At 40.8% G+C, this 27585-nt stretch overlaps 3 protein-coding genes across 3 annotated transcripts; 2 read left to right on the top strand and 1 right to left on the bottom strand.

The window, feature by feature from the left end:
* Window positions 1–571: 571 nt before the first annotated feature.
* Window positions 572–13216, bottom strand: tmem86a (transmembrane protein 86A). The gene is made up of 3 exons (XM_084932970.1): window positions 13052–13216; window positions 5445–5709; window positions 572–5147 (listed from the first exon to the last, which is right to left on the bottom strand). Exons 1-3 carry the CDS (start codon window positions 13070–13072, stop codon window positions 4720–4722), a joined length of 714 nt encoding a protein of 237 aa, XP_084789096.1. The 5' UTR covers window positions 13073–13216; the 3' UTR covers window positions 572–4719.
* A 4718-nt stretch (window positions 13217–17934) lies between these two features.
* Window positions 17935–22753, top strand: spty2d1 (SPT2 chromatin protein domain containing 1). The gene is made up of 6 exons (XM_084932968.1): window positions 17935–18785; window positions 19071–19185; window positions 19304–20857; window positions 21786–21945; window positions 22037–22114; window positions 22246–22753. The coding sequence occupies exons 1-6, from the start codon at window positions 18723–18725 to the stop codon at window positions 22337–22339; spliced, it is 2064 nt and encodes a 687-aa protein (XP_084789094.1). The 5' UTR covers window positions 17935–18722; the 3' UTR covers window positions 22340–22753.
* Window positions 22754–23306: 553 nt separating this feature from the next.
* uevld (UEV and lactate/malate dehyrogenase domains) lies at window positions 23307–27559 on the top strand. Its single transcript, XM_084932969.1, has 12 exons — window positions 23307–23421; window positions 24027–24111; window positions 24206–24271; window positions 24400–24563; window positions 24650–24791; window positions 24878–24972; window positions 25109–25214; window positions 25495–25665; window positions 25751–25915; window positions 26188–26275; window positions 26410–26533; window positions 26689–27559. The coding sequence occupies exons 1-12, from the start codon at window positions 23380–23382 to the stop codon at window positions 26851–26853; spliced, it is 1413 nt and encodes a 470-aa protein (XP_084789095.1). The 5' UTR covers window positions 23307–23379; the 3' UTR covers window positions 26854–27559.
* Window positions 27560–27585: the final 26 nt, after the last annotated feature.

Here is a 27585-nt window from a genome sequence, read left to right as displayed (position 1 = left end):
TTCTTCACTCTTCAGGAGTGACATTATTTCATCAGTTTCATGTATATTTCGTGTCTCACCAAGTCTGTTTTTATAAGGGCCATAAAAGAGATACTTTATTTCTTGGAAGACTGGACTTCTTTGATGGTAAGACTTTGGCTGCAAATGAATGGGACACATCTGAAAAGAACTGGCACGGATTCAGCAGGACAAAATTCTTAAGATGTCTGTGTGCATGTTGAGGAAGAAAATACAGACAAGGTAAGGTAACAGGAAGCTGAAATGGAAGAGAAACAGAGAGCCTTGTCGGTAGAACTCTGAGTTTTCACAGGGTTAACTGCTGTTGAAAGCACATTTCCCTCGGCCAGACAATACTGCACAGCAGCTACTAGAACAGAGCTCTCTGTTGTCCTCCAGTTCATTCTGTCTGTAATGGCACTTTAGCTGCTGAGGACCATCAGCTTCAGTAGAAACACAAAAAACCAAAGAGTTATAAACATCTGCTGACATTTTCAATGCAGTGATCCTAGGAACAAAAAAACAACAACAACAAAGAAAAAAAAAAAAAAAAAAAAGAGACATTTTGCTGAACTTGCATTGTAATTGCATTTATTTTTCCAATAGTTATTCACATTCATAGCAGTTTCACTACAGGAAAGAAACTATTTCATCTCTACAGTCATGAAAGAAAGATCACAATAAAGTGAAAAAACCAAGGACAACAAGGTAAAAGCATGTCATTGAATTAAAAGAAAAGTGAAACATTCTTTCAATAAACGGAATTCAAATTCTGCGTTGCAATGGACCTTAAAACAAGGATTAAATAATCTGTGGGAAACAAATTTGGCTTTTCCCACATTGACAGGCAAAACATTTTGGGTTTTCATTTTCTGCAAATGAAAGGATAACACTTTAAAAAAAGATTTATACATCAAGGTAAGTAACACTTAATTAAAATGAATGTCTTTTAAAGAAAACACATGATTCTCACATGCTGATTTGTCACTTTCAAAACACTAACTTTTCAAGAAAAAATGAAAGGAAAAATGAGCATATACTTTAGAGGATACAGTACACAATAATCCTTTGTTAATAACACTTTCACTGCTAGGTTTAAGGAAAGATCAACTGGCCTTACTTTGGGTACAGAAAAGTGCAGAACATGGTGAGGGGGAGGGGGGTGATTTTACAAAGAGGTTTATTTCCACATATTTCTCTTAAGCTCATACTGATGTTGCAGGGCTGTCAGTTGTAGTAAAAACAACACATTGGTGTTGATGTGGAGGAGTCACATCAGCCCACTAGTCATGCATGATAAATATACAAACTTTACAGCTATCTGTTTTGAATGCAACCCACTTCATAATCATGAGCACAGTGCATTAGCAGCAAAGTCTTCAAATCAACAATCACAAGAAACAACAGCAAAAAGAATTCAGCAAGAAAACTTCTAATCAAAGAAAAGTGCTAACCTATTCAGAGGACCAAGTGAAACCACAGGACTCACTGTGGAGACCTCTGACAGCTCTCTCTGGTCCCTTTTATATGCGCACACAAAGCTTTGAACAACGGGCCGTTGACAGACTAAGGTAAACTGATGCGCTTGCTGGCCTGCCATCTGTGGGGGAACAGGGTGGTAGCTAACAGCTTCCCCTCTGTGTCATATTTCACCTTGTAATCTAATTCAAGCTACAATATCACCCAATAATAACCTCCGTCCTCAATGAAAAAGCTAAAAGCAATCCTGCACCAGTGGGGGGGGGGGGGGGGCTTGGTTTCTGGAGCCCAAATCAAATAAAAGCAGATACTTTAGAGAAGAAACAGTTTGGCCAAGAAAAAAATATCTCAAAAATAAATGCTCTGTACTGTAGGAACAACAGTCAGGAGGCTTTGTGTAGCAAAGGACAAAGAAGGAGGTGCCCACAGAAATTGCCCACATAGTAAGGATGAGTAAGACTGCTTGACTAAGTCCTGCCATCCCTGCATGGTTTTACTTGAGGCCATGTACTAGAGTCTGTGTTGGCTAGCATCTCTACTTGCACTCCACTTTCTGTTAAGACTGCTATGAAGCTTCGGTGGACGGCTTTCAGCACAAAGGCGGCCGATATTAATTGTTGACAGAACGTGCTCCATCGGTGATGAAAACAGGGAGAGAACTGCAGAGTCAGAGTCTGCAGTGCTGGGAGGACAAATTAAAACACGCAACAGAAGAAAAGTGGTCACACGACCAGACTGATGGAACATTTCTGACTGACAAAGCAGAAACATTGTGCTGACAAGCATAGTGACAGGCTGAAAGAATATTGAGGAACTTTCTGGCAAAGCAGTAGTCAAGAATAGCCACTTGTGCCAAGTGTCTTTCTCGGTCAAAGCAAAACTGTGATACTGATATTGATAAAAACCTTGATGACAGTCAACACCATTGTCTGCCTGCAGATCTGTCATGGTGGCTAAGGTGATGCCTAAACACCTTTTGAAGTGTTTGAATGTGTGTGGGGTTTTTTGTGGTATGTTTTTTTTTTGTGCGCATGTAGCTGCTGACAGCTGTTGGGGTCAATGACCCAGCAGAAGAAACCCATAACATGGGCTTGTATTTTTCCACGGTTGCTTCATAAACAATATATATACACAGCATCACATCTGAGAGTTTCATTATTAAACTATTGCGCTAAATATGTTCCACTGTCATGTTTAACAGTGATTAATAATTTAAATCTGTGATCAATCAGATTTTTTCTCCACCAGCATATAAACAGGAGGCATGTCCAGCAATGGAAATTGTCACTATTAAAACACTAGCCTAAAGTTCTTAACTGACAGTAGATCTGCAGTCTGTTACAAAGCTGCAGTTCTGAAGAGGCGATGGGCATGAAGATGGTTTTAAGAGCATTGTGATAATACAATAAAAATATCCAGTAGTGTGTGTACTTCATAGAAACTCTGTTGGTTCACAGCATTTCGGGCCTTGAGTTGGTTCTGATTTGCCACAAGAACACACAGATGTTCAAGCAACAGCTAAGAAAAAAAAAAGCAGTGTACGCAATCTCACAGATATGCAGACGCTCAAAACACGCGCAAGTGTAGACATCTGAAGAAAAAGTTGCAGTGTAATTCTTAAATATTCAGTAAGACACTTCGTTTTAAAATAAAAAAATTTGCAGGGGACAAAACAAACGAGAGGTGAGAAGCAGAAATATGTAAGAGATGAAAGACAAAATAGGAGCCAGCCTGTTAGGGATTAGCTGTGGCGGATTTTGCAGGATTAAAGCTGATGAAGTGTCCTGTGAGAGGGAATTATTGGAAATAATGGGATAACTGTTTCCTCACATGACGTGCCAGTTCCCTTGTCTTCCCCATTTTTTTTCCATTTTGGTTTTTCAGTTCGTTTTGGCTGCCTTAAGGACAAAGCGCACACTTTTGTGCATGTATGTGTGCATTTCATTATGAGCGAGTGAGCCCTTTCCCAGGGCCCTGACAGACACACACAGGGTTGATAAACAAAAAGATTCCATCCTGTAACATAGCCCTTCTTTTCAGTCTTCATAACATTGCTATTAGGCCAAATAAGCGCATGTCAGCTGATCCATTCTAGCAATAAGATCCCCATGAACTTTTTCCAATAACTAACACAGCAGGAGCTGTGGGTGTCAGGTGTGTGTACGTGGTAACATTTGCACCTGCGTTTCTTAAAAAGCTGCTGGTGGGGAAAACAAATTCCTGGTGGACTTAACACCAAAAGGAGAAGCAGGTGCACACTACACAGCAAGTAATAATGTGTGCAGTAGTCTGCTGTGACTATGGTATTTAGGGTGTTCTCTTTGTGACAGCGGGACACTGACAGCAGTGTGAATCTCAGGAGAAAGCTAAACTTCTTCCCCATCCAACATAAATGTTCAGTCATGAAACTTACAGTACACACTGGTTTGTTGACACCCAAATTTCCCTCCCTGAATTTCAGCCTTATTTGTTTACTTTTTATCATTTTTAAGCTGTGCATCTAGTTATTCGAGGACATCATAGAAGAAAAAATACTTTAAAAAATACGTTGATGATGACTTATGAAAGTGTAGAGGGGCAGGATTGTTATAAATAATATCAAGGGGATCGCAGATAACGAAAACAGGTTTGGACAAGCTTTTAGAATAGCACCCTTAATTAAGGGGAACACAGAGCAACAGAGAATGGAAAAAATATGTATACGTCGGTATTAAAAAAAAAACTCCCTTTTTAACGACAACAAATAAAAAACTAAATGTTAAATAGTAATGCCGGACAACATAAAGCATACGTCTGTGCTGGGAGCGTGAGGTGTGTGAAAGGACTGTGTGCCAAGCGAGGTAAAAATCAAATACATCAACGCACACAGACCCCATTGCTCTCCCATACACACTCCTTGAAGGTGCCCAGTGACATGCTTCCATTAGCCAGTTAAAAGTATGTAATACTCTCTACATAGCAGGTTAATATTACTGCACTTATCACCTTTGTAACTAGGTCGAAAGCCATTCTATCTTTAGAGGAGGCAGGTAGGACTGTTGTTGGGTGAGGCAGAAGATAATACTACTGTATCTTCTTGGTTAGAGGACACATGTGAGATTACAACGCTAATGGGGCAGAAGGGTGATGCAAAGGCTGTAGTGGTCCAGCGGTGTTTGAGCACCACACTGAGATGAAGGCTGGGGGCTGGGAACCTGGCAGTGAGATGTGTCCATAATCACATGGTTTGGAGACTGCTGCAACTCATGTTCTCTTCCTGGCCACCTCCACGTCCTGGCACTCAACAGCTGACAGTGCTATGAGCATCTGGGCAGCGTAGTAGGTGGCCATGATGATGGCTCGCGAATGGGGCACAGGGAAGCAGAACTTGTTGACTGCAATGGTGAGGTCGGAGACCATGAAGAGCACGGCACCCAGGCAGGCAGACAACTTGGTCCAGGTCCACAGGTCATTCGCCAGCTGCAAACCTGCGATGGCCCTCCAGCCCATGAACCCAATTAGGGCGATGTAGACGGCCACCAAGTAGGTGAAGGGGCCAGAGAGGTAGGGGTACAGCAGGATATAGCACAGAAAGGATACAGCAGTGATCACCAGCCCAGCACGCACATTAATGGGCTTCATCCCAAAAGCAGAAGAGTAGAGTATATGGGTAATGGCAAACATCAGAAGGCCTGTAGAATATTAAATAATACATGAAACCATAATTAGGTTTTAATACAAGTTGTTTCCATTGAGTTTTATTTAGTCTTTCTAATGGTTCTGATTAATGTTTTCAACGGGCTCAAAAGGCCAAGAAGCCAGGAGGAGTCAGGTGATAAAACAATTCCTGAACCAGGGGTTATGTCTGTTAATATTTGATGGCTGTTTACAACAGACATTTTTTTAAATGGACACACCTAGACATTTATTGTTATATGGTTGAATTACATCTCATGAGATAATTGTTAAAATGCAGAGCTTTTCCTCACCATGGACAAAGTAGCCCTGCTCCTGCCAGATGAGAAAAGCATCACCCAGAGCAGAAAAGATTAGGCCAGCCAAGATCTTGCGGGCACTGGAGTGAGCACAGAGAAAGGTGAAGCCATGAGCCAGCAAAAACACCCACAGGCAGAAGATGGGCAGGCATTTGATCAGGGCGCTGAACCAAGATGGGCTTGAGGTGGGCAGCCACAGGACAAAGTATACACAGGTTGCTTTGAAGAATGGCACCAGTTTAGGGCCTTCACTCTTGACCTGAAAGTAAAATGAATAGTTACATTAATAACTGAAATATAGTTGCAAATACATGTGATGCTCTTATAATCATCGACTTAACCTCTTAAGCCCCAAGCCTACCTGATCTCCTGCCTTTTGCCCCCGTATCAGGGGGCGTTGGGGCTTACGAGGTTAAAATAGATGCATTTTCTGTTTGAGCTGCATAGTGTTATATTTGTGAATAAAGGAGGGAAAAAAACAAGTAGTGAGATTTAAAACTGCTGACTTTGTGTGGCCATTAGTTTCTCGCCATCAGCCATACGTCACTGAAACCAAACTTTGTGGGAAAAGGCTGTCGAAGGAAATGAGAACACTCCCAAACTGTGACTCCCAGTAACCTTTAAATTTCTCCTTTTTGCAACTAATTTTATTATGTTGTTTTTCTTTCTCGTCTGGTTTACCTTCTTCCTCGTATATGAAATTACTGAGAACTGTGAAGTGTAATCATCACTCAAGTGCCTCTTTCCAACTGTGTTACCAGTCATATTTTATTTTTGTCCAAATAGATGAGGCACACAACACAAATACAAATTCAGAGTATGAAAAAGTTTCACAAAACCCCTGGAATGATGAGCCACCGGTGATTCTGAGAATCACTTTTGAGGCAGGCCTGTGGGATCAAAAGGCAAAAGAAAAAAGAAAGTGGGTGAGGTGGAAGGGAAAGGCACTGAGTGTGGGTTCACTAGAGGTGAGATTGCTGGAGGAGAGAAGAAGAGTATATGAATAAGGCGGGAAGAAGAGGAGGAACAATGGGTCATAGTGCAGCAAGGAAAAGTTTCAAAGGACTGGGCAAGAACTGCTGGTTTGATGTCCCAAAGGGCTATTTTACAGCGTGTTTTTTTTGCATCCTACCCTGATATATTCGGTGGTAAGCAAAATGATGTAAAAAAACAAACAAACAAAAAAAGCCCTGGCATGGTTGCAAAGTTCAAAAGAGAATAAAAAGGAAAGAAAAGGCAACTAGGACAAAGAGAAAGGAAAATAAGAAGAAGCACAAATAAAGAAGCCTTAGGGGAAGAAAACAGTGAATGAGCTGGTGTACCACCATTCAGATGGCAGCTGGATGTAGTAGCAGAGGAGGAGTAGGATAGAGAGACTGAAGGACCTTACAGTTTATTACTGTGAAGGAAGGTAGAAAGGAACAGACCAGAATTGCACAATTCTTCAAAAAAGTAACAGATCAAATGACAGTACAGGATCAACTGAAGTGTTCAGTTTATTTTAATTCAATTTTATTTGTATAGTGCCAATTTGCAATAACAGTAGAATGAATGTGACTTATATAGCAAGGTAAACCCCTACAATATTAAATGGAAAACCCTAATGATCAGACGATTCCCTGTGCTGAAGCACGCGGAAACATGGAGAAGGAAGAAGGGGGTGAGGTTTAAGTGACCGAGTTTAGGTGACCCCAAACCTACTCTAGAGTACCTGATAGACTACCAGCAGGAAAACAACAGGGATCTGACGCATAAGTTCATACAGTCATGAACATATTGAGCTAAAAGTAGGACAGCAAAATAACTATTGCCTGGGTTCTCCAGTATTAAAAGCAGGATGCTGAGAAGATCATTTGCATGTTCCCTGAAAGCATGCCAGACTAGGAAGGCACTTTTGACCATTTTTCTAAATGTATTCAACAGTCTGCTTCAGGGAGGACGCAACAAACACATTACTTCCAAGGGCTTGTGTGGTGCAAGGACATCCATTGAGAATGAGACAAGAGAGGAAAAAGGCAGTAATGTATCTGTCTAAATTTCCTGAATTATATGGTCTCCAGGAAAGCCCTTGCTTGGAAACAGGTTTCCATCAGGTAGATATGCCAGGAGTGTGTTTTAGCACTCAGGTAGTTTGACGTAGGTTAGCTATATGTTTATCCACTGCTTACATGTGTTATATGATCCTCCCAGGAGCTCTGCAGACCTACTAAAGCTTCATACACAACATTATTTGATATTGTTCCATAGTCACAATTTAAGTTTTAGCTAATTATATATATCCTTAAGATGTGATTGCAGAGTGTATGAAGATACCTAGCACACGCGCACAGAGCTTCTGGATACCTAGTGGTCTGTGTGCCAAGATTGGACATTTACTTTTAAACTCACCTCTTAAGCCGCTTCAGCATATGGATTACAATACTAAAATTACCCCTGATTATTACTTCAAATTCTTGCGTTATAAAGTACTGTTAGTTAGATGTATCCTGTAAAAATAAAAGTTGTTTCAGTCATTTTTCTTTGAATATTTAGGCTTCCACCAAAATGGCAAAAAGAGAAGTAACAATACTTGCTCTGCCACTTTGTCACTCTGACAAGATTAAGATAAATTTCAGCAGTTTTGTTTTCTGCTTTCACAATACATTTAAGATTAATATCAGTCTCCTCTAGGTACAAGTGTAATGCTGTTTTCCACTGCCATCAAACCAGGGCTAGGTATATAATGGGAACTAATGCACTCCTTTCCATTATCCACTTTGCCATACTTGTACAGTGAACCTATCTATCACATTAAGGCCACATAGGTGGCGAGGCAAGGAGACGGCCCTGGCAACACTCCCAGACTAACCGATATGAAAATTCTGCTTAAAAAGCCAGGCTTGTCTTACTTTAGGACAGAGCACAAGAAAGCACCACATACCATATCTGTTACACTCCTGGGACTCAAGGATGACTTTAGGTATTCTCATTACACATATAGCAGTTAGTTCTTATTAAATAAGGTCCAGTGAAAACAGTTTACTAGGCTCAATAAGGCAGTGTCAGTTTGATTTCTGTCTACAGAAAAGACTAATGATTGGTTTGGCACTTAAGAAAGGAAAGGAAGTTGGGAGGAAGTCAGTGATTCCTATAACCTTTAGTCTGTTCTATGCTGGGTTTGAGATACTTTTCAGTTTCATTTTTTATTCTTTGTCATCCAATCATGGCATGTACACGCTAAACAAAATCCTTTAAGAAGGAGAAAGGCATAACTAAAATAGGATTTGAAACATTTATAACATAATCCTTTAAGTCTTCTAATACAATTATGCTTCAATTTTGTTACAGTGTTCTATAAAAGAAGTTTCATTTTGCTGACTTAGATATGAATCCAGATTATGATAGTATCAGGAGTTCAAGTATTAATTTCTGTCATATCCTAAACAATTACTGCTGTAATATTTCCCCACCCCATTAAAATGTGATTGCACAATTTTTTCCATCAGGAAAGCATAATTGCTTGTGGGAATCCATAAACTGCTTTATACCAGTTTTAATGGGTTTCTTGCTCAGATGATCAGCATTGTTCTCCTGTTCAGTTTCTTGTACTTGACTGAAATTGGTGGAGTTATGTAGCACACTATCATCTCAACTGTAAACCAGTCCACTCTTATTCGTGGAGGCGTCAGTTTGTCTGTGGGAGCACTGAAGACAGGGACATTAGTGATGGCTGTTAGTCCTGTAATAGCCGGCTGTCGCCAGAAAAAAAAAGGAGAACATAATACCTCACTTAAGAAGCAAAGAAAATGAATCATTTTGTCATCATTTATCTGTCTAAATGATCACATTATAAATAAAGGATGTTTGCAAAAGTGCAGGACCATATAAAGCTGAACAGCTACACACACCTGCTCCTGTCCTCTGTTAAACAATAATACTGTTAATGATTGACTATATTTGCATGATTAGTCAATACAGATCGACTGACCTTTAAAAGGCACCTCGTATCCTAAACTAAAGAAAAGACAATTTGTTCTTTCTTTTTTGTGTCCTTTTGAAGTACAGAAATATGGCGCCTCTAAAGTCTGCACAGCTGGCATGTGAGTCTTATGACAATGTTATTTCTATGAAGCATCACACAACTCTGTTTTTTTCCACCTTTGAGCTGCTTTAGCTCAACAAAGATAACTTGAAGACATTTGGGGATGCAGACTAGAAAGGAATACAACCTTACTGCTGCACTGTATGACGTCTTGAGTTCCTGACGTAAGAGTAAAAACTTCAGTTTCTGATAAAAAAAACAAAACAAAACAAACCCCCCCCCACTGTGGGCACTGGATGTGCTGATGCCTCTACAGATGATCAATATAGCCAAAAATAAGCAAATCAAGTTAAGGCAAGCAACGTGAGTCAAAGTCTTTGGGCAGTACAGATTGGTTTCAGACTGCATGTGCTCTGCCTGTTTGAATGGTTCCTTGACATATCTAGATTTAAAAATGTTCATAGAGTCCCTTATAAGGACAACATTCTGCTCACTGTTGTAAAACTGAGTGTAGTACTGTGTTTAAAAAAACATACCAAAGAATCAAGCAGGAACTACTGAACTGCATCTAAGTAAAACTGAATAATAGCAGCCTCCAGTGGGACAATAATCACGTTTACTTCTGAACAGGTACTGGCAATTATCAGACACTAACACACCAATATTGCCTGTTTACGTTTTTCAGCATCAGAAAAACAACCCTGAATAAAAGCATACATCTTTTTCTCAGCAATGCTGGGACCCTAATAGAAATAAAGGAAAACCAGGACCTGCACAGTATCTTCATCACTAAGGAAACTAGTCTGTATGGCAGGCATTCCTCCACATAGGCTTACACACCCGGGTTTTCTACAGGCCAACTTACAATGAACCGTCCTTCATGGCCCCAGCAAAGGGGGTAACATTTCATAGCAGCTCTGCTAGAGCAAGATGATGCTCCACCTGCTTAAATTATTCATGTAGTTATCAGCTTTTTTGTCAAAATGGATGATTTCCAGGTGAGGTCCATTATTGAGCCAATAGATACGCCAAACAATAAACTCTATATAAAGCACAGCTACAACAAGGGAGATGAAAAGAAAGCCAGAATCGACCACAGCTCGGCGCATGCGTTACTGGAGGGTAAGGAACGGGAAAAAAAAGACAATTAAAGCTGCAAGCAGCGTTATGAGGGCCCTCGCACCCCCGGCGCGTCGAGCCACGCCCAACACCTGAAACCAGCACGTCCGATCTGATGTCACATTGATGGAATTCATGCATTTAACCACCAGCTAACATTTCACCTCGTTCAATCATGATTAGTTAGTCGTCCCACTAGGTGGCGCTCTAACCATTACTGACAAATGGCATAACAAACATTTCCGAGCTCGAGTCTCATCACGCCTATGACCTTTGGGAGAGATTGAACATTGTGTTTTTGAGTGACAGCAGATTACTGCTTTTTGGCGAGTGATTGAAACTCCACGTGCCGCCATGACCACCCCGTTTCCCTGAATGTAAAAAGCTTCGCAATTTAACATCACAAAGGTCTTTAGATTCCACGCACTGGAGATCGCATCAATCTGATGAAATCCCTTGGAGGAGTTCGTCAAAGTACGGTGCCTGAAAAGAGGGGAAAATGTCGCCAAAATTGCACATTAATTTTAAAATGGCTGACTTCCTGTTGGATTTGGGATATTGCTCCAAGAGACTTTTTTGTACATCTTGATATCTCCTATAAGCTTACCAGGTTTCAGACTCATACATAAAACACAGAGCAGGGGCTGTGGTTTTGAAATTTTGTAGGGGGCGCTGTGGAGCCATTTTGGGATATTCAATGAAAATGATCACATAGCAAAAAAGCCCTCATCACATTGGAGGTGTGCACCAAATTTCAAGACTTTTTAAACTTTCCAAGCCCTTGAAAAGCAACTTCATTGTTCATGGTGAACCGCGTTGCCATCAGGGTGCGCCATTCAGTTTAAACTCACAATTTTCGCACTAAAGCATCATGAAGGACGGATGGTGATATTCACCGCTTTTGAGGTGGCCACGATGAACCTGTGAAAATCAGTACAACAAAATTAAAGCCATGACATTTCCTGTTGCCACTAGGTGGCGCTGTGCGTATTCCCGACAATGGGCACATCAATCTGTTCAGGGCGGGTCTGACATCATGCCTGTAAAGTCTGGTACTGATCAGACTGGATTTCATTGAGTTATACTAATTTGTTTCTTCATGGCGAGACATGAAAGTTCGCCATGCTGCTGGGGTAACACCCTTTCGCGAAAAGTCACAGTTTTCACTGTAACCCAAGACCAACTCCTTAAGGCTTTCCTGGAGAAATTTGAGGCTGCAGATGTAAAACATCACAATACTGTACCCCAAAGTGTAAAACATGACATTTCCTGTTCCCACTAGGTGGCGCTGTCCCTGATGTCAAATATGGCAGTTGAAATATGTTCAGGGGTGGAGCCTTATCATATGTGTTCACTTTGGTCAAGGTCAGAAAATGTATGACAAAATAAGAGTCAATAAGATTTTCATGGCGAGTCATCGAAATTCGCCATGGCGCCACGGCCTCACCGTATCACGAAAACTCAAAAGCTCCGCAATTTAACATGGCCCAGGTGTGTAGTTGACACTGACCAAAGATGAAGCTTATACGACCAAATCCCAAGGAGGAGTTCGAAAAAGTTCGAGGCATGGAAATGGCAAAATTAGAGCCAAAATGTCACCTTCACTTCTAAATTGCGGACTTCCTGTTGGGTTTGCGTCAATGGGCCCACAGACTTTTTTGTTCGTATCGGCATGGTGTCCCAGATTTCATACATGTAGGTCATACCCACACGGGGGGCTCGCGTTTTTCATTTTTCTAGGTGGCGCTACTGAGCCAATTTTCCCTGGCCATGTCTGAGGACATTAAAATACGTAAATTTTCACCAGACCTGACGCGTGTGCAAAATTTCATGAGTTTTTGAGCATGTTTAGGCCCTCAAAAGGCCGATTCATTTGCCGAAATAATAATAATAATAATAATAATAATAAACGGAGCAGATACAATAGGGCCTTCGCACTTTTAGTGCTCGGCCCCTAAAAAAGGTCGTGGCATGACAGCTTTTTCTTTTTTGTCAGGGATAGCCTTTCGAAATTTGTGTACGTTCAATACCGAGAAGGAACAGCGAGCAGCGTCGCTGCTGTGCCAAAAAAAGGGAAACGGCTAGACGGAAACAAGAAAGTTTCTGCCTTGTGTCTGCACAAACACATACAGATGGACACTATTTAATGACGAGAAAATGAGATAGCTGCGTGAGTTACCGCGAGCACCTGAGCGAACGGTTTTTCATTTAGCAGACGCGCTTATTTACTGGCAATTAAATAATGAACCAGAGAGCATGCGCTGGCCTTCCAAGATAAAGTATGACAAGATATGAATAACAACGAAAATGCCCCAGTAAATGCTTGAATAGCAGCTCGAGGCAGTCGACAATGCACACATTAAGGATGTTATCTTCGGAAGTCTCGTTATTGTATCACTAGCTTAACTAGCCGCTGTTTATTCCTGAATGTTTTAAATGGCCATTTGAAACTGGTACTTACCACTGTTACTGGAGAAACCATTTCTCCCTCGGTGCTGTCCGTGCCGCTTAAAAAGGATACACTGATTCGTTTGAGTCTTCTTGTTTATGTTTTACTGAGGACGGCGAGATGCCGATTGTTTTTGTCCTCGATCCTGTGGGCGGTCCGACATCAGAGAGGCAGTGACAGGCCTTTCAGTGTTGACCAATAGGTGCGGAGACTGGTCTTAGAGGGCGGGATAAGGCGTCAGGCGACGCCCTGATAGGAGGGGTCGGGGTCCCTTTTACATACCGGAGCAGATGGCCTTTATTTACATTCTACGGAAATGGAGCTTGATTTGTCGAGCTTGGTTTTTGATTGCACATCGACAGTTCAGCGTTAATTGACCATATTGAGCGTTAGAGATGAGAAAACATTACTGCTGTATGGATGATGAATTGAAAGCTATTAAGCTATTAATAACCACTTTTCTGCCGGAGCATTTTCAACTCTGACACCTTACGCTCCTCTTTTTTTGTTTTAATTCAATTAAATTCAGTTTTATTTAGTGCCAAATCACAGCAACCGCTGCTTCAATTTGCTTTAAGGTCATTGTCTCCAAACCATACGCCATGACAGGCCTCACTACTTTCTTGTCAACCTTCACTGTTGCTGCTGTCCTACTGTCACAAACCACTCCTGTCACTCCTCTCCACCTGCTCCAACCTGTGTGCACTCCCTTCTTCCATTCTCTTGTGCACTGTCAATTACTTTTTATGGCTGACCCCAGGTATTTAAACTAGTCCACCTTCACTACCTCTACCCTCTTGCATTTACTGTAACACCTCTCTTTCTCTAATTCACACATGTATTCTGTTCCGACTTTCATTCTCTTTTCCCTGGAACATGCCTCCACCTCTCCAGGATCTTGTCCACCTGCTCCCTGCTCTCACTACAGATCACAGTCTCACCCACACTTTGAACTCATCTATCACCCCTACCACCTCACTACAGTCTGGCTTCATACATGTTCTCCACCACCTTCACAGGCATCTCTGCGACTACTTATGTGATACCAGTTTCTCATTTTCTCTAGCTCCACAAAGCTACAGTGCAGCTTCTGATCTTCTCTATGTAACGCTTCCAGTTCTTCATAAATCACAGACGCTCAGAAAGGTTGGCTTTTCACAGTTTATTCCTGCAGAAGACATAAAACACACTCAACAGGTGTCTTCTGATGGTACCAGCAATTGTAGCTCCCTCACAGTGCAAACGCGCGCTGTGAGGAGCGGAAGCCTTAGCAGCTTCTAAACGCTAGAGTGAGATCCGGTTTCTGGGTTTTCAAAATAAAATACAATTAAAAATAATAATTAAGAACAGGTAAGTGCATGTTTTTCAGATGTATTTTTAACTCCGTTACATCTACACTTCTCTATCAACACCCTCAAAGCAAACATATTTTATTTATCTATCATTTTTTCTCCGCTTGAAGACATACTGCTACTCACTGATTGTCAACTTTCTTCTTAACCAAGCTTCCACAACTGTTTCCTAGCTTATGTCATGGCTCATCAGCTTTATGCCTCTGTAGCAGGGGCGATTTTAGCCCATTTTGGGGGGTGCTTCAGCACCCCCAAAATGAATCAAAGCACCCCCAAAGGTTTCTTACTTTTTTTGAAAATATTTGCTGTTTGTGGGACACACTGCTAAAAATATAAAAAGCATACAGTACTTAATTGAGATGGAACATTTTAACAACAAAAGTATAGATAACCCCTCCCCCCTCCCAAAATGGTTTGTTCCAGCTCGGCTCTCCCCAGCTCTGGCTCTAGCGCCGTTGCTGCCCGAGTGATAGTGGCTGAGACGCAGCGGAACGGAGGTGGAAGTGCCTGGCTTAAAACAGGACATATTAGCTGCATTTAACTTTCAGTTACTCTTTATATAGTTAGGTAGGAGTCAGGCCAGGTTTCTTTTTAGCTGAAAAACATTACACCCAGGTAACCTGCAGTGTTGAAAACTTGTTTTCCAATGATGTTTGCTACCCTACAATCCGTCCTCCTCTGTAGTAACAGCAGCGATATTTGACTGTCCTGTTGATCTCATTGAAATGTATATAGCCTATTTAAAATCTAAAACTTAACATTGTCCGTAACCTGCCGCTGTTACCACTGTTGCTACAACTGTTTGAAATGTAATGAGAGAAACTGGATATTTTGTCATATGTGCATGTACCGATATTGAACCCAAGGTACTAACTAGCTAACTGACTGGATGCCCATTAACCTTATAACTCCTGTTTTGTGTGTGTGTGTGTGTGTACAGAGAGACAGCCAGGTTCATAATGGATATGAGGAAGTTTTTTCAAAAAAAGGAGCCACATTCAGGTAAAAGTGTAAGATCAAATGATCCATCAATAAAGGATTATGTTGGATCAGTGTTTCAATATTTATATCCTTTATTAGATGTACATGTGGTTTGGTTATTTGCCTTTTGGTTGAAAGTACACTGAGAGAGGACTTTTTTATTAGTGATCTTAATAGTATTTTTTAAATCTAATTGAATACAATCTATTTGTGTATGATTGTCGGTCCAAAGAGGGGAACATGAGGAGAAAGTACAAGATCAGGAAGAACCAGGTAAGAAAACAGACAGGGAGTACTAACGGGCAAAACAGAAACTGTTAAACTGGCAAAGAAAAAAAAACAAACAAATTTTACTCATACAATCTGGAAGTTGTGTTCTCCCTATATTAAAGCTGCTATACAGAATCTGCAAAACAAACTGGGTTGTCAGCCCTGGCATTGCATTACCATACTGAGCTTCAGTCAGAGGAAGTCACGGTTGCCAAAGACTTTTTTGAAGCTCAAGAGTGAGGCTGGTGCCATTCCAGATATGTTAACATTGTACAATCTTCTGGATAATCAGATCTTCCCCACACTGAAAACTGTTATTCAGGTTGCCCTGACAAACCCAGTTAGCAGCTGTAGCTGTGAGAGGTCTTTTAGTGTCTTGAGTCAGCTCCATACCTGGCTGAGAAGGACCATGGGTCAAAGCTGACTCCAGCACCTGGCTGTGATGTCAGTTGAGAAAGAGATGCTTGAGAGACTTGACCACCAAAATGTGATAGACAGATTTGCCAACCTCAAGGTGAGCCGACATAGGATAAAAGAAAAGAAAAAATCTGCAGAGCCATAGTAGTATCTGCAGTAAAGATCTTTTCATACATTGTATACATTGTACCATAGGCCAAGGTGTCTCAATTTTCTAATTTTTTAATAATATTTTGTACATTTCAAGGACTCTTCTATTTTTGGAGTGTATTTTTTATGTATCTGTATTATATTTATACATACACTTTAAAAGTGAATCTCTGTCCAAAAAATGCACTCAGTTTACTTTTTACTCACTATGAGCATCATTTTCATCATCAGTTTTTTTTTAAAATTCCAATCCATTCTTCTTTAGCAGCATTTAAATAACCTTTATCAGATTTGATGGTTTTGTTGCAGACTTGTCAAAAAAGTGTTTTGCTTTTCTTTCACAACTGTGGGGATTAAATTGTGTTAAAATGTACAAAACAGTGATGTCATGTTTTGTGACGAGGACCCAGGCACAGAGAGACTTGATGAATTTAAGAATCTTATGATTTAATAAAGAAATTTGCAGACTTGCACAGAGAGGGTAAAATTATGATGACTGATAATGGAGATGAAGACAACAGACGATGAGGACAGGGAGGAACAGGGGTTTAAATGCACCAAGGAGACAGTCAGAGGGAACTTGGGACAACTGGAGACATTTAGGGATGCAGGGACTAACAGAGACAGGGAAGAAGTCTCATCGTGATGAGTAAAGTTTACCTTGCCTGGATGTGCTGCTCTCTGGGTGCTCAGCACCCCCAAAGCTCTGATCCTTGAATCGCCCCTGCTCTGTAGTAACTACACCTCTGCACGTACGTCACACTCTTGTTTTTGAAAAACAGTACCAATACACTTCTTCTCCATAGGCATCCACTCACTCTCCAAGATTGTGTTAAACACCCTTGTTTGTTGCTGCTCCATATCTGGACCACCGCCTTTCCACTCTTAATTCTCCTCATAGCTGCCCCCACCTTCTTCTTATTAATCATCTGCACTTTCTGACTTTATATATGTATATTTCTACTCAAGAAACAGATATTTTGCGCCCTGAATGCACTTTTATAACTTTTCTCCAATATAATTTCATATACAGCATTATCTTTTGTAAGCGTGTTCTCTTTTATTACATGATTTTTATTGTAAATATTTCCAACACTGGAAACAAGTTGTAGCATTCTCTGTGTTCTTTTTTGACCCAGACATAAACGTTATTTATTTATTTGACGAGGAAAGAAAAGACACGTGGAAACAGCTCTGTTGACGCCTCGCATCAAATTTCTAGAGCAGCGGTCCCCAACCCCCGGGCCTCGGACCGGTACCGGTCCGTGAGTCGTTTGGTACCGGGCCGCGAGAGTTGAGGCTCAGGTGTGAAATGTATGGTTTTCAGGGTTTTTTTATCGGTTTTCAGCGTTATTTTGTTATCGTTTTTATCGTTTACTCGGTTTTCCTTGGTCTTTTCACGTGTGTTATGAATAAATTTTCTTTTTTTCGGTACCGGTACTAGTTTTATTTTGTTGTATTTATCCGCGACACCTTAAAGGCCGGTCCGTGAAAATATTGTCGGGCATAAACCGGTCCGTGGCGCAAAAAAGGTTGGGGACCGCTGTTCTAGAGTGTTCTAGATTTCCACAGTAGTGGCGACACCATGTGGTTTGCAGCTGTCAAAACGTGTTCTGGACGGACATTGCGTAAGGAAACTATGGGGCCGAAAACGGAAGTGCTCGTCATACATGTATCCGGCAAGAGTGTATGGAGGAACTTCTGGAAGTCCCGTTATACGAACAGACAGTCGGTTCCTTTATCCACGATCAAGATGGATCACCGCCTCTCAAACCACGAGTTTCTATAAGACTGCATCTTATAGTGTATATAAGATGCAGTCTATGGGTTAGGAGGACCATGTGACATTTTCAGAGTCATCGTCCTGTCTTCAGCGGACACGCGTCAACAAAAATAAAAATAAATATTCATATTTGGAAGTTAATTTGTTGGGTTATTCTTTTGTTCGTGAAAATGAATCAAAAACTCGCTCACATATAAAATATTACACGAATACACTTCGGACTAAAACGTTTTCTGACTCGTACTCCCACAAAGCCGGATATACGCACAAGTGAGTCATCTTACTTCCGTTGGTAGCTCTTCGGACCTTTAATTTTCGTTCTACCCAGCTGCTAGTCTCTACTAACACCCGGCGTCGGTTGTGCTCGATTTATTTATTTTTTGTTATTTGGAGCTTTTTGTCCATCTGTAGGAGCTGAATACGCAAATTTTGATGGGGTTTCCCTTAGTTTGGTGCGTTATCAGCGCAGAGCGGAAGTTCGCCTTTCGAGCTCTTTGGTTAGCTGACGTTAACGTTGCCAAACGTTAGATTAGCTAACTTTGCTAACGCGTGCTATTGTGAAGAAAGTAGGATTAACTACTCTGTTTGCAAATGTCCCACAGTAGACTGTTACTGATACAGTCGTTTGTTACAGCTGTCTGGCTAAGTAAAGTTTGGAAACGCCTGAAAGCTAAACAGTCATTCAGCACTCCTGCTTGAGTCTTCAAACAGCCAGCCTACATCGACCAAAATGATGGATTTTGATAACATATTGAACATCGCCTCACAAAACCAGGGCCTCAGCAGTGTACAGGTGAGTAGAAGGCTCTCACTGGCAGACGTATTACTCAGGCCACTGAGAAAACTTAACATCTGTGGGTATGTGTGTGAAAAAACAGATCAGGGAGGGTCTGTTAATGTAGCCAACTTTCATTGTCGTCATACTGTATAGACGTGTACAAACATGCTACATTTTATTGTGACATTAGATTACCATTTTTGCTATATCATTATGGGGAGGACTGTAAATGTTAAACAAGAGTGTACACTTTCCCCATAAACTACAACTTGTATTGTATGTGTTCTTCTCTTTGAGCAGAAGAGATACAGTTTACAAGCTGGACCCCCGAAAAAGGACCCAAAGTCAAAGGGTGTAAATCCTGCTGCTGTGCAGGCACTTCTGAAGAAGCAAGTCACTGAAAACAAAAAGAAAGGTATTAATGATTCAATAACTGTTAAGTTTCTAATGCAGAATATTAGGATTTATTAGTTATGCACTGTTGTATACAGATTGTTCTTCATTCATTGTGTGTGTGTGTGTGTGTTTCCTAGAATTGGAAATGAAGAAACAGAAAGAGGAGCTATTAGCCAAGAGGGTTGAGTTAAAGTCAGACCGTAAAGCGCGTGCCATGGCCTCCCGAACTAAGGATAACTTCAAAGGCTACAATGGTGTCCCAGTGGTAGAGGTTCCCAAAAAGAGGAGATCAAAACATGATATGCAGGAAGATGACTTGAATGGGGGAAGTTTTAGGAATAATAAAATTGACCCAGAGGATGATGAGGACAACTACGAGTATGAACAGACAGATTCAGAGCCAGAGTCCGAGCCCGAGCCACTGAGGCCTGGGAGAATAGCGGGTAATAGTAGTAGTGGCAAAACCTCTTCTAAAAAAAACAATGGGCCGCCCAAGCCCCCTGCGCCTTCCATGAACTTTGCTGACTTGCTCAAATTGGCAGAAAAGAAACAGTTTGAACCAGTTGATCTAAAACCCAAGGTAGTGAAAAAGGAGGAAAGGCTGCGCACAGCAGATGAGATAAAGGAACTGGAGATGGAGCGCAAGGCTAAGAAACAAGACAAAGACAAAAACTCAAAGGCAGACAGAGGAAGAGATGGGAAGTCTCAGTCTGGTTATAGTTCAAGTCAAAAAAACACATTTGAGAGGGAACAGAAGAATAGCAGACCACAAAAGATCTGCTTAGAAAAACAAAGTGTGCCCAGTGGGTCAATGAAGAAGTCACAACCAACAGTAATTAATGATACAGGCCTCTCTTTTTCCAAACTCTCTGGTAGTGATAGAGAAAGAACCAAGATGTCTTGCAGTGATAAAGAAAAATCCAAGACAAGCTTGTCTAATTCATCAGGTGTTATAAACGGTAAAGTACCTTCAAAAGCCATGTCATCTCAGGTTTTAGCCAAACAAGGGGCCCCAAAGCCCTCGTCTAGCCACAAATCCAGCACCTTAAGTGACCTTAGCTTCAGAAGAGAAAGCTCATCATTACTTCAAGGAAAAGTTTCAGGTATTCCTGGGAGCAGGCCTTCTGGTACAGCTGGCACAGGCCAGAAGTCCAAACAGGTGAGTTCTCAACAGATTAAGCCTAGTCAGGGTAGCTCCTCAAAGCAGGGACCCACAAATGGAGGCCCCAAGTTCGGAAGGGGAGAACCACCACGGTCTGGAATGAATTCTGCAGCAAAATCAGGTGGAAATTCAGTGATGAGACCTTCTTTGAGTGGCCCTCCTAAGGCTGGGAGCCAGCCTCAGTCAAAAACTGGAGGAACATCTGGTAGTGTGCCAAAGGCCAGGCCTGGTGGTAGTGGCCTTCAAGGTCATCCTGGAAGTATTGTATCCCGACCTCAAGGAAGTGGACCAGGTCGGCCTGGCAGTGGAGGACTTGTACCAGGAAGACCAACTAGCAGTAGTGGATTAGGACCTGGAAGACCAAAGTGCACTGTAGTGTCAGAGACCATCTCATCCAAGAATGTCGGTGGACCCAGGCCAGGCATGCCAGCTCGGCCGGGGATGCCAGCTCGGCCGGGGATGCCAGCTCGGCCGGGGATGCCACCTCGGCCGGGTATGCCACAGAGACCTATGATGAACAGACCACCAGGTAACAATCAGAGTGAAAATAATGATATGAAATTAAGTTAAGTTAATCATGGGTTCAGTTACGGACACTGTTTAGTGTTTTAGTCACGAGGATATTTAGTAGTGTTACAAATAGCCTGACGAACATAATCCAGAAACACTAAGCACCATACAAAGAACTTCTCTCTACATTTTAAATAACATTCAACATTTGAACTCTTATTGCAATGGTTACATGTAACAAAACAAGCAAAAAGTATTTGTAGGTCATATAAATGGTGAGTATTTCATATTATAGTGTAATATATATATATATATATATATATATATATATATATATATATATATATATATATATATATATATATATATATATATATATATATATATATATATGGAGAGAGAGAGAGAGAAAAACAACTTCCCGTAACCCACAAGCAACACATTACAAAGGAAATTGTATTATACATTGTGCACACAGTAATAAACCCATCAGCGTAATATTGTGTTGACTGCTGCAAAACAGCTCTTACCCACTGGAGCATGAACATGGGACATCTGGGGGGTGTTACATTGTGTCTGTGTCAGGACACTGACTGTGGATTGTTTGGACCGTGTGGATTGCAGGGTGGGGTCTGTGTGGAAAAGCGTCAATTCCAGCAATCCTAAGCGGCATAGGCTAGAATTATTATATTATATTTAAAATTGCTAACATTTGCTAACAGCCTGAAAAAAACACAACAGTCTGCTACAGGGCAAAGGGTTTGTTTGCCCAACTGAATGAAGTGTCAGCAACACTCACAGCCTTTGTCCTCGTTATTGTGTCACAGAGCTGCGACCTACCTCAGACAAAACATAATTTCAGTGTCTTCTCCCTACTATGTTAATATTGACAAGGGAAAAATTTGATATGCCGCATTTTGAAAGTAATTTCTATATTCATTATCCAGGACCAATGCTGCCACCTATCACATCTGCATACAAGAGGAAATATGAGGATGAGGAAGATGAGTATGACTCAGAAATGGATGATTTTATTGATGATGGAGGTGAGGTGCAGGAGGAAATTTCTAAGCACATAAAGGAAATCTTTGGCTATGATCGAAGCAGGTAAGGCTTGTCACTACATGGTCTGATGTAAGGAAAAATCCATTTAATTGAACTGAAAATCAAATTCTATATTTGTTTTCAACCTCTGCAGATACAGAGATGAGAGTGACTATGCACTAAAATTCATGGAGAGCAGCTGGAAAGATTTGCAGAAAGAAGAAGCTAGGAGGTAATAAGATTTTTTTGGGGGGGACCTCAGTTTCTTTTTCTGTCTGTGTGCCATTTGTCCATAGTGGTCTACTCCTTTAAAAAAATACAAAATAATGTTTTGTTCTGTATTTCTGTGATTTGCCACTTTAGCCTGAGAATGGCTGTGCAGGAGGATCTGGAGGAGGAAAGAAGGGAGGAAGAAGAGCTGAAAAGAAAAAACGTCAAGAGGAAAAAAATGAACTGAGGCCTCATTGTCGTTAAGAGGAATAAAATAAGATCATTTTCTTCATTTTGCTGAAAGATGCGACAAAGGGATACACGAAACCCAGTGACTGTCCACTTTGGATCCTTTGTCATTGCTTCTCTCCCTGAGATTAGATAAAACCTAGCAGCATCTCAAGAAAACTGGAGAGGAAGAATTTTAGTAAAAGAAGGCTTAAAAAAGACAATATGCACAAATTATTCAGGCACTAGGATTAAAGTTCTCACATTCTCCTTTCTTATTTATTTTACCTGCTGAGTGCAGGGATACCTACAGTCCCATCTGTTTAAAAAAACAAAAAAAGATTGGCATCGACAACTACAGTAATGGAAAAGTGTGATTGATTTCTTTCTTTCTTCTTTCTTTTTCCTCTGTTTTTTTTTTTTTTTTTTTTTTTTTTAAAAACAAAACAAAACGCTAACATGAAATGTTATATAAATGATGACATGCTATTTTTGAGGCGAAGTTGTTGCATATTTTTCCAGACTAACTTTTATTGTAAACTCAGTAAAATGTAGACGACATTACCATTTGATACTTTGTGTTTTATCTTTGCAAGGATCTGACTGACAATAATGCATTAAGGCTTTTGTTTAGTTTTATGTCTGCATTTTCAGAGTATGACAATCTAAAAGAGCGTTTTTGGACTGCAAATGCAATGCAGCAGGTAGTCAATGTTTGGCTTTGTATTTCTGTGGAAGAGAGAGCAAAAACGATTTCCTTCCCTAAATTGTGTCGAGTATTTTTGTTTATTTTATTTAAAGAAACTGGCATAGTCAGTATGTAAGGTTGTGCTCATACAGTGTGGTAATGGCGTTACATATCTTTTTGTACCTGCCACTTTGCCGTAGTTGATGTCACAAGTGGGCGGGATCCGTCTCCCTGTGTCGCCTGACTACTCCTTAAAGTTTGCGGAAGTTTGTTTTTTAGAGTTCAAGTGGAAGCAAAGTCTCAGTCTGGTGGAAATCAAAGGAAACGAGGATTATTTTTTTATTTTCTTTCGGGGAGTCGTGCTTTAATAGATGGACCTCACGCCAGAGAAAATCCAGCGGATTCTTTCGAAGGTTAGTGATTTATTACGAGCTGCTTCGAAAGATCCTCGTAAGTTAAAACTCAAAACATAATTGCCGGGTAGTATATTAGGCTAATATAGGTTAGCTGCTGTCTCCCTTCACTAACTAGCCGAACCAGCTCTGTTACTGAAGTCTGAGAGAAACCTGGATGGCAATGAGACAGGAAAAAAGAACAGAATGGTAACTTATTTAAAATAGTAATGAGACAGGAAGGGCAATTAAAAAGTGCTAAACTGAGCTGCTTTCTACTCGTGTCTAACTTTGCGTAGACTGCAGTATTATTGTGCTTCACTTATTGTTTGTGCCAATGAGCATTTCCATTGTAGGTGTGGAATACAGCAATACGCAATGACCTGTTGGACCCTTCAAGAAAATGTCAATATAAAAGTAATTGTTGGGTGTTTTGTTGTCAGAATAAATGTACGATGACAAATGTTCTTACAGCCACAAATAAATCAATTAATGTAAATAAAAGATTACTGTAATGACCCAAATCTGTAGAGAACGGATGTGGTACAATATACCTCCCTCCTGTGTGTAATATATAACCCAAATATGAAACAGTTAAGTGTTCCTTCTCTGCCCCCTGATATTAGTACAAATTTCGTGATGTTGCTGTTGAGGAGTTGGAGAAAATCTATCGAATCTATCCTGAGATGAAGCTATCCACAGGCACATACAGTAAGTTCTTACATTAAACCCATTTACTGCTGACCTTCACATTTCCTTCGCACACAAGAACATTAAACTTATACTATCTTTACTGATATTTCAGCATTTAGTGACAGCACCCAAAAAGACCTTCTGAAATTAACTGGCACCATCCCGGTCCAATATGAAGGTATGGTTGACCCAAACTCTTCTGACTTGCCTCCCAATTTTGATAGAAAGAGTTGTATAATTTAATAGCATCACTAATTTGAGCATGAGGTCATAATTTTGTACTGATTGAGGTGTCTCTGTCCAAAGGTCGCTCCTACAACTTCCCCATTCAGCTGTGGCTGTTGGACTCCTTCCCATTCACTCCTCCCATATGCCACTTGAAACCCACTTCTAACATGGTCATCAGAGAGGGCAAGCACGTTGATGCCCATGGACGTATCCACCTACCTGGCCTTCACAACTGGGATCATGTAAGATCTTGTACTGTCTGGTTGAAATTTAAAATTAAAAGCGGACAAGGTGCTGAAATGTTGCTGTTTCGTTTCCTCTGTAACAGCCAAAGTCATCCGTGGTGGGTCTTCTGAATGAGATGGTTACCAAATTTCAGGAAGACCCTCCATTGTCCTCCAAGACCACAACAGACAAGAAAGATCCCCATGAGCTCCTGGCGTTTGTCTCCAATTTCCGTATCAGTGATGGTGCAACTCCTAATATATAGTTTTATTATAACTGATGATCACTAATGAGACAAGTAGTTCATAGTGATGGCTTTACTAAATTTCAGGTGGAATCAGCCATCACGATCAACCAATCAACAAAGTCTCAGTTATTGGGGGAGGAGATTTAGGAATGGCATCAGTGATGAGCATTTTATCCAAGGTAATCACCTGATTTTATTGTATTTTTTTTAATAAACTGTTATGTCATACAATTATTATTTCACCAGCTTCAGATGTTAGCAATTCCTATTTTACTATTCATAAGTGGTTTATCTTGTTATCTGCTTTTCATCCAGTGTAAAGTGGATAAACTGGTTTTCATTGATGTCGCTGAGAGTTCCACCAAGGGTGGCAGTACAGATCTGGAGATTTTCAGTCTGCCAAAGGTTGAAGTATCCAGAGGTACGTCACACTGCACCATCAAATAACCCAGAGATGCTTCTTTGCTGAGTCACCAGTGATGTCAGTTTGATTAGAAGGGAGAGGACTGGCACTGTGCTTGTGTAGAGAGCATATTTGATGACTCATCAGGAAAGAGGGAAAAGAAAACATTTGAACAAGAATGGGAATGCCACAGTCAGTGTTTGCTGAATTAACAATGCCTAAGCTTTGTGTTTTTCTTTTACAAGTTTTGCTGTGACAGGTCTGCAGGAATTAATTACCATTGTCTCTGCTGTGCTAGATATCTCAGCCTCTGCAGGCTCCAGGGTGGTCGTGGTGACTGCAAACGCATGGAGCAGTGAACAGTCGTATGTCACCGTGGTACAGACCAACGTTGACTTGTACAGAGGAATAATTCCCAATCTGGCACGTCTCAGCCCTAGCGCAGTGATGCTAATTGCATCACAACCAGGTCGGTAACAGCAGCAGACACGCCTTCTACTGACTGCTCGGCTCATTATATTACTAACGTATGGTCACTCACTCTCTCTCTCCAGTGGACATCATGACCCACGTTGCCTGGAGGCAGAGTGGCTTGCCTCCAACACATGTGATTGGAGCAGGGTGTAACCTGGACTCGGAGCGACTCAGTCATGTCATGGATATCAACCTGAACACACACAAACCAGCCTGGGTCATAGGAGAACTTTCAGATAACAAAAGTGAGCCAGAAAGAAAGGACTGAGTATTTAAATATTTGTTGTTTTTTTCCTTCAGTGAATTCCTGACCTGTACACTGACTGTTTTTCCATTTACAGATATGTCTTAACCCATTTATTCACCTCACGTGTTTTTTTTTGTTTTCCCCCCAACCATTTCAACCATAAGCAGTAATGCTGCACTACCGGTTCAACTTGTACTTTCTTTCTATTCTAAGGACTTGGAAAAAAACACCAGTCATCCAAACGATTACGCTTCTGTTTTTGTCTCACAGTTGCTGTGATGAGTAACTCTGGGTTGAACTCCAATGCACCACCTGAGATTGCCCAAGGATCCAGCTCTACCAAACCACTGTTAGACAGGTACTTGAATGAATTATTATAACTTTGAACAAAAGGTTATAATAACTATAAAATATTATAAGTGCATTTTTGATCAATTAAGTAAATATTTTTCTTTTTAAAAAAATGTTTATTATTTTAATTTGTGCCTGCAGAGCCTTTGAGATCATGAAAAATCGAGGCCAGCGGTCATGGTCGGTGGGTCTTTCTATCGCCGACATTACAAATAGTGTCCTGACAGATAAGAGGAAGGTGCACTCTGTCTCCACACTTGCTCAGGTAGCAACACTAAGTGGCTTGTTATTGAAGCAACTAATTCAAATAATGTGAGTGTGTGTGAGAGAGAGAGTGTGAGTGTGTGATGCTTTCAGGGCATTGTAGGAAAGGTCATTGATTAGCTCGTTCTAAAAAAAAGCCTTTTCTGTTTACTTTAGGGTTGGGGTGGCATAGCTGTAGAGGTGTTCCTCAGTCTGCCGTGCATTATGGGAGTAAATGGTTCCACACGCCTAGCTGGAGTGTCACTGGGACAGGAAGAAGACTTCAAACTAAGGAACAGCGTTACCTCCCTTTCCAACCTCATGGCTCAACTTAGGATATGAACGATACGAGTGGTGTGGGAGTAGTTGTGCTACTTACTACCCCGTCCTCAGCGGGTGGACTGTGTCTGTGCTGAGGTTGCATGTGGTTTCTCCTTGCACTAAAGTTTTTAGGTTACAGGCGTTACTTCTATTTTGAATTTATAAAAACCTAATCACAGCATTTGTTCATCCATTCTGCTCAGACAGTGTATAGCAAATCAATCAATACTGTCAATGTACAGACAGCATTTTGTGTTCCCAGTAACCACATCTATGACAAGCCGTTCATTTTGTCTGGGTAAAAATGACAATTTGTCACAACTTGATACATGAATGTACAGAAACTTTCTGCAAAAACATAAAAACTTGTGACGCTTGTAGCCTTTAACTGCTTTGTCAAGAACAACCAAAGTTGAAGACAAGAGTGCACTTATATCTAAAATTTATGTTTAACCCATTCCAACATGAGAAAAATCAGGGTGGCTGCAGATAAAATATGAAGTACGAATATTATACGTACTGTAGGATGCTGGCGTTGAATCAGTGGATTATGTTGGAATGTTCTTCTTTCATATTTAATATTAAGGAACTTCTAAAGGTCTAAATTTAAATCTCTTGTGCCCTAATGTACTTTGTGTAAAAAAAAAAAAAAAACGAATTTAAGCACCTTGATATTGAGGTATATACACTATATGATACTGTGGGTGTGCAATAAATATCTGAAAGCAGTTGTTAATTGTCTTTGCAGAAAAG

The sequence above is a fragment of the Perissodus microlepis genome, chromosome 7, assembly GCF_051167445.1.
Source record: "Perissodus microlepis isolate ML-2025 ecotype Zambia chromosome 7, ASM5116744v1, whole genome shotgun sequence".
Taxonomy (NCBI): domain Eukaryota; kingdom Metazoa; phylum Chordata; class Actinopteri; order Cichliformes; family Cichlidae; genus Perissodus; species Perissodus microlepis.
Note: the sequence above shows the minus strand (reverse complement) of the source record. Positions and strands in the feature narration are given on the sequence as shown.